Here is a 7,668-nt window from a genome sequence, read left to right as displayed (position 1 = left end):
GAGGTAAATTATCAAGAACCATGCCTCGGCGGGTTTAAACCACTAGTTGAAAACCGATACAACACACTTTGATTCATAAATACCTTTTCGGTCAAAAACATCAACACTTAATTGTTGGTCAAAAATTAAAATAAATGCAAAACGGTAACACACGTTTCAATACATCCTACATTGTTGATGTTATTTAAATTGTTGAGTAAACTTATCAACCAATATCAGTTGCACATCATATGACATTATGTTGAGCAAAACAGTAGCTATAGACATGTTTATTTATTTATTGTTTCAGTTGCTGTACAAACATATGTAGTGCATGCAATTGATCAAGGGCATCCAGTTTCCTAATATAATCTTAAAATAAAATGTTTCCTCTTTATTATCCCAACTTCCAATTCTTTCCAGCAGGGTGCATCCCTTAAACAAAAGTCAATTTCTTCACCTACTTGCACTACTTCACCGTGGAAGTAGTCCCCATCATATACCGCAAGACACTAACTCCACATGGCTGCTTATGAATCGCTTGTGACATTGTATGGAGGACCAAAAGTGGACAACGCAATTTTCTAATTGTTTGATAGTAGAAAATGGGAATTTAATTTAGATACAATTGGATTTATTCGTCCACGTTAAAAACTCATAGAAACTTGACATCCATGCACTGGCCAAATACAAGTATACACAGTCAATATAAAAACTATTACATAATAACAAAATAAGTTAAGTTACTTTCAGGTAAAACCATTTTTTCAAAACCTTCATATTCTTCTAGCAGAAAATTGGTATTTGACATGGTTTCTACACCTGAAACTAACCGCACGGCTACTTTCTACAAGGGACCCTCATCAACTTATTCAGGTACAATTTTTTCCCATTTGTGCAGTAGTCTGGTAACTAACCACAGCTGTGTGAAAATACACCATCAGATTTACCAGGTACCATACAGTTGTCAAAATGGCGTCTTTACTGCCAGCCGACGGCGTCTTGTTTGAGGCTAGCAACCAAGCTCCCCCGCCTTCAAAAGACTTCAATCAGCTGATCATCCAGCGACAAGAGGTGAACATTTGGTGAAAATAATTGTTACTGTGTATTGTTTGGGAACGTAACTAAACTATAGCTAACTAGCGATGGGTATACCTTCATGACCCTTTTTGTTGTTGCGAAGCCCCCGCCTGGTCATGCTGGTCCGTGTATGTGCGAGCCGACATTCTTGTGCGAGAGGGATTTTGGGGGGGATGTCTGTATCTTTGCACACCACACAGAACGACATTAGGAACGGGTGGGAGAGAGAGGGTAGACGTAATTTAACTGGATATCTTGTCAGACAACTCGTCCTTCGGACAACTCGCCTGTTGGAGTGTTGAGACAACTCGACGGTTCAGAAAAATCAGACAACTCGACTTTGAGACAACTTGACGGATTGCCAAGACAAGTTGATGGTTGAACGGTCGACCTCCAATCCATTACTGACATACGAATTTCATGTGAATCCTAAGGAAAAGTTTCCGGATGGCGCCACCACTTTTTCATTCGATATTAAATAATAAAGTATCTAATTTACCTCAATGAGATATCCCTGTTTGTAAAAATTAGTGAATAATTGGTGGCGCCATACGGAAAGTTATCCCATCCTATAACCCTAACCTTAACCCGAACCCTAATCCTAACCCTAACCCCCCACCTCTTCCCTATCCTAAAGGCTTTTGACAAGGTCTCTTTCTACTACTCTCACAAGAAATTAATTTCTAATCTTATTAACACTACCAAGGCATTCGTAAGAACCTCTATGCAAACCTTCTTAACAAAAAGATCCCAGCAAGTTGTCGTGGATGGGGAAGCCTCTGACTGGTGCCATGTAAGCTCAGTAATTCCTCAGGGTACAGTAATTGGTCCCCTCCTGTTCCTTACTTTCATAAATGACCTTCCAGACTCCATTCAATCTAACATCCGTCTCTTCGCAGAAGACTGTTTGATTTACAGATCAATCTCCAACGCAGAAGACCAAGTCATTCTCCAAAGAGATCTTAACAGTTTAAAATCCTGGGCTGATAAGTGCCATAAATATGCAATTGAATGTCTGACAGTTGAAAAAAACGTCAGTTGATTTATCCGAACGATCGCGTTGTCTCAACTGTCAAGTTGTTTGACGAGGAGTTGTCTGAATACACCCCTAGGGGTGTGACAGAGCGCTATTAGGAGCCCATCCCTGTTGCAATTGTTACATTTTTCAGAAAGGATTCTTGAATTTATTTTATTTGTTTCACAGGTTATTTGGCGGACATGGAAGATCACGCTAAGGAACGACTACAGGAGACTGGCCCCCGGAGAAGTAAAAGAATCTCATGAAGACTTCACATTTGATGATCGCATGCAGTGTAGGTTTGAAACACAGATAACAGTACTTAAAAAAACCTCAATTTGCTTTGTAAAAAAAAAAAAAACAGCAGGGAACAAGTCATGAGAATTGTAGATTAGTATACAAATAATAAATGTTTATGAGTGCAATGGTGCGAATATGTTCATGAGTTGAAGATGATTATGTTCTACCCTACGAGGCGGAGCTGAGTTGAGTGGAACATTCCATCTTTCAACGAATGAAAATATTCGCACTATTGCACAAATGAAAAACATTCATTATTTGTTTTATATAACATCCAAGTAGATATTCATGTCATTTGATTGGAGGATACAACTTTCAAAACAAACCAAGCTTAGGCCTACAATTTTTAATTGTGAAATTACACCCGTTTCTTTTGGGTCGGCCTGTTGGATTCAACAGTCACAATGAGTGTTATGTACAGCTATTTTGAGACACGTCAACGCCCAATGTATGTGCCTTGCAGTAACACTGCTGCGTTACCAAAGACACGCGCACGCGGATGTTTTTACTCAGCGTGCAATAGTACTTTTCGGATGGAACGAAAAATGCAACATGAGTGACTCAGCGTGCAATAGTACTTTTATTTGCTATCACGTGACGTACAATCCTCCAATCAAATGGCAAGGATCTGCTTGGGTGTTATATAAATGGTTTTATTGGCTGTTAACCAATTTCTGCTAAACAGTAATTTTCTGTGCCGAACCTTTCTCCTCCCCCCCTCTGCTTTAACCCATTTAGCACTAAGTGCTCAAAATCAACATTTGTCATTCACTCTCTCACTAAACAGGGCAGGAAAAAGTCACAAGATTAATGCATAATCTAGAAATCATGTGTTACTCGTTTGGTTAATTTAGTAGAGGATGACATATGACCTTTGAAATTATTTCTATCTTGTATTCTATTTTGGTTTATCTTATTTCAATGTATTTTATCATGTTGTTGCGCATGTATTTGGGGCATGTTCTTGCTGTATTTTTATCCGAATAAATTCAATCAATCAATCAATCAGGATTCAATGGAAAGTTGTACACAAAAGTTTTCAACTGTACTGTCATTTCAAATCAGAACAATTTGTACAAAAAGTGATTCAATCAGATTTAAGTATATCAAAACATAACAATAAAAAAATACCAATAATGTCTATCGTATGTCTAATATTTTAAAGGGTCTATGTACTTTTTGTTGGACAAAAAAACACAATGTCTACAGATTTACACTAAACTTGCACAGTTCGAAGATAATGAAAGTAGAAAGCTTCCTGAAAATATTACTTGCTGAGGTGCTGTGGTTTTTGAGAAATGAGTAAAACATTGTCATGAAAGTAATTTTCGTCTCAGTGATCATGAGACGAAAATTATTTTAGCATGTAAAAATGTATTTTCATGACACTGTTAATTTTAAATCTGTTGACATTGTGTTTTGTGTTTCAAAAAGTACCCAAATCCTTTAAGGTGTCAGTTGCTTTCATAAGGTCATTTCCCCTCTTTTAAATTTTGCTGTATCTTCTCGATGTAGTTGACGTTGGTAGAGTGTTTGATGAGCGTACCTTGAACTATGCCCTGGAGTTATGCAGAGGGAACATTGACTACCTAGTGAGGATGCCACGCCCTCTGCTCATCTACATGGTGTCTTATCTAGAGCTTGAAGACATTGCTGCTCTCTCACAGACCTCCAAGCTCATGTATGATGTAAGTTTGCTGAACAAGGACTAGAGCAAGCTGGTCCAAACGTTGAAACCAATTAAGAACTCACTCTGCGATAGTGAAGTTAATAACGATCCACTAAAAGCTAAAGTCTACCTTGCACCCACGTAGTATTTAAAAAGCAGGACAGTTCTTTTCAGAAGTGAGAAGTCTCCTGAATTCAGAAAATCTACTCTGCGCTAGACAGTTCTTAAACATAAACAGCATCAACTGTCGAAGATCTTTCGGAAAAATGAAACTCTAAATTCCATCGTGTCAGTGTAAAAATGCTGTTTCTCTTAATAATAGCATTACATGCAAGTTTGAAACGGTCAAAATGTAACGAGTATGGTAGATGGCCTTAGCTTTTGATCCAAATCGGACCTTCTTCAGAGGCATAAAACAAGTACAAACAAATATAAATCCATTAATAGAAAAAAAGAGGGAAAAGTGATTAAGGGAAGGATCCAGAAGAGCAGGAGAAATATAGCCAATCAAAGTGTCTATTTCAGTAACAATTGGTGGCTATAAACTAATGTGATACACTCAAAATCGTTGCGGCTATATGCAACATTTCTTGCTCTAATTTTGACAATCTTTTTGGCGAAGTATCAGGCAGTGTACAGTGAGACTAATTGATTGATATCACACCTTTATTTTGTTCCTGTTTGTTTTTGACATTCAGATATGCAATACTGAAGCTCTTTGGGAACAGATCTATGAGAACCATTGTGATACAGTGACGGATGAGATGCGATCTTTGGCTCATGAGATGGGATGGAAACGAATGTTCTTCACCAATAAGTTGCAACTTCAGGTAAATAAACTACATGGCCTTTTTCTTAACCACGACTCCGTTTTAGGCTACGACTTGGGCGTTGGCTTGCACTTCGGCTTGGGCTCTGGATTGGGCTCCAGCTGGGGCTTTGGCTTGGGCTTGGACTTTGTCTTAGGCTCCTGCTTGGGCTTTGGCTTGGGCTGCAGCTTGGGCTTGGGATTGGGCTTTGGATTGGGGTCCTGCTTTGGCTTTGACTTTGGCTTGGGCTTTGGCTTGGGTTTTGGATTGGGTTATGGCTGAAGCTAAGCATGAGCAATCAGACCTTGATAAAGTCATGTAGTAGTTAACTCTTTTGACATTATGCTAAATTGGGGATACAGATTCCTAGTTGGTGTTACCCATACACTGATGTTTGTAAGCATTGTCTGTTTACTCGATACTTCACAAGTTCTGTGGAAAAATATCACAGGCATGTTACTTGAGGAACCAACAACCGTTTACAATATCTCCCAATTCCCCCAAATTAAGGACTGTGTTGAAAACTTTTTTCTGCAGTTACAGCTTTCTGAAAAGGGGGCTTTTAAGCTACTATGAGTACAAACATGCTAAGTGCATGCTTAAATATGTTGTGTTTGCCTGGTTTTGAGTCTGATGAATTTGTTGTGCACTCAATACTCTTTGGTTAATCTAATGTAGAGCATTAAGTTTTCTTGTAAACTGAGCTATATTATTTATGGAATATTTTTTAAGAGTACATGTAAAGTCTAAGGGGCTTTGTGTTCATTTGTTATGTGTCTGCACACATGTACATTGGCAGTCACCATTGCAGTGCTTCAGGTGAACCCCCTAACAATGCATTGTGTGGTTTAACTGGTCCAGTAGACCAACCAAGCTGCCTTTGTGTAAATATGACCGTTTGGTTGCTGTAGCAACAGTACACAAAATTAGACTGGGAAGCGCTTTCTTGATATTTGTCTTTTTTGCTGTGTTTGTTTTTGGTTGTTTGTAATGTGATTCAGCATGTGAAGTAAATAGATTGGTCCAAAATGTTTTTGTGGGGCTAGGTTAATGTGTACAATGTAGTCAACTAATCAACAGAATAAATGATGTCTCTGTTGTTTTGATTACTCAGTTAATAGCGTACACCAGTCCTTAAGAGGTCATTCATTTCACTATAATCATCACATAATGCCCAGACATTGCAAATAATTATTATTGTTAATTTCTTTCATCAAATTTTGGCAGTTTAAATGTCAACAGAATTAACTTGAAACAGAAAATTGTGTGTTGTGTCATGGGATACTACTGTACTTTGTCAACATTATTTCAATGAAAACGTTCATATCTGGACACAAGCTTAGTGAAAAACGGCTCCCTCTTCCCTTTCATCATTACCTTTCCTGTTAAAAACATCCATAAACCTTTTAAATTTGAAGACAAACTTGACAGTTTAGTCTCAGCACTCCTCAACTACATAATGAATTTTTATATTCATGTGGAACACCATGGGAACACTAACTCACAGGCATGTAAAAACAATCTCGAGGTATATTAAAGCAAGCAGAAAATTTCATAAACATCATGAATTACAAAAACGAATAACCAAGAATGATAAATTAGTTAGCTGTGGCAGGGGTAAAATAAAATCAATCACCCACTAGCCAATTTATACAAATAAAACCTCCATAAACATCTAGATACATGTACTGTATAAAGCCCTGAACATAATGAGAGGAGAGCAAGGCTGATGACTACATCATACAGAAAGTAGTTACAGAAAGTTATTCTTCAAAGTTTCTAAAAAAGACTTTAAAGGCAGTGGACACTATTGGTAATTACTCAAAATATTTATCGTCATAAAACCTCACTTGGTAACGAGTAATGGGGAGAGGTTGATAGTGTAAAACATTGTGATAAACGGCTCCCTCTGAAGTGATGTAGTTTTCGAGAAAGAAGTAATTTTTCACGAATTTGATTTCCAGACCTCAAGTTTAGAATTTGAGGTCTGGAAATCAAGCATCAGAAAGCACACAACTTCATGTGAGAAGGGTGTTTTTTCTTTCATTATTTTCTCGCAACTATTATTTTCTCGACCGATTGAGCTCAAATTTTCACAGGTTTGTTATTTTATGCATATGTTGAGTTACACTAACTGTGAAAACTAGTCTTTGGCAATTACCAATAGTGTCCACTGTCTTAAAAAAAAGCATACTTCCGTTGAAAACTAAAAATGTGTGCACCTTTCTTGAATGATGATGAAGATCTTTTCTGTATTAAAAAACTAATAATTGATGTAAAATTGACTTGCAGGTGAAACTGCGACGCCATCAGAACAAGCAAGAAACTCCAGAGGGCGGTACAACATTCCTGACTGACGCATAGAGGGACTATCCATGCCCACTGCATACTCCGTCCACCAAATAAATTACAAAGATATTTCATTCCACTTGAAGTCTGTCCCATTCTTGTAATATATTCTTAAAATTGAAATTTTTCTGATTGTGTTGATATAAATATGAATGTGTCTTGGAGAAAATGAATACCTCAGTGCAGAGACCTTTGCAAATGATGATGTAACTGCAATATTGCATCAACTATTCTCTTATCTGAGCAGGGACCAAATTCATAGAGCTGCTTAAGCACAAACAGAAGCTAAGCAAAACAAAGTTATGCCAACCAGAATGTAGGTTAGCAGTCACAAAAACATGTCACATGCACAATTTTTGGCTGGTATCCTGCCCATTATTGGTAAGCAGTATTGTATTAAGTAGTATTTTCTGCTTAAAGGATTCAGGTACTTTTTCAACATGTCCACAGATTTACATTAAACT

The 7,668-nt window shown here is 37.6% G+C and overlaps 1 protein-coding gene across 1 annotated transcript; it reads left to right on the top strand.

Annotated features, from left to right (window-relative positions):
- The first annotated feature begins 922 nt into the window (after nucleotides 1-922).
- Nucleotides 923-7,668, top strand: LOC117298831 (F-box only protein 36-like). Its single transcript, XM_033782173.1, has 5 exons — nucleotides 923-1,053; nucleotides 2,264-2,372; nucleotides 3,893-4,065; nucleotides 4,745-4,876; nucleotides 7,148-7,668. The coding sequence occupies exons 1-5, from the start codon at nucleotides 952-954 to the stop codon at nucleotides 7,217-7,219; spliced, it is 588 nt and encodes a 195-aa protein (XP_033638064.1). The 5' UTR covers nucleotides 923-951; the 3' UTR covers nucleotides 7,220-7,668.

Source organism: Asterias rubens, chromosome 13 (assembly GCF_902459465.1).
Source record: "Asterias rubens chromosome 13, eAstRub1.3, whole genome shotgun sequence".
Lineage (NCBI taxonomy): Eukaryota > Metazoa > Echinodermata > Asteroidea > Forcipulatida > Asteriidae > Asterias > Asterias rubens.
The sequence above is the reverse complement of the archived record's forward strand: the minus strand, read 5'-3'. Positions and strand labels throughout refer to the sequence as shown.

Coding starts and splice junctions, on each gene's coding strand:
- LOC117298831 (XM_033782173.1), top strand. CDS start 952: ATGGCGTCTTTACTGCCAGCCGACGGCGTCTTGTTTGAGGCTAGCAAC. Junction 4,066..4,744: donor CCTCCAAGCTCATGTATGAT/GTAAGTTTGCTG, acceptor TTTGACATTCAG/ATATGCAATACTGAAGCTCT. Junction 4,877..7,147: donor CCAATAAGTTGCAACTTCAG/GTAAATAAACTA, acceptor ATTGACTTGCAG/GTGAAACTGCGACGCCATCA.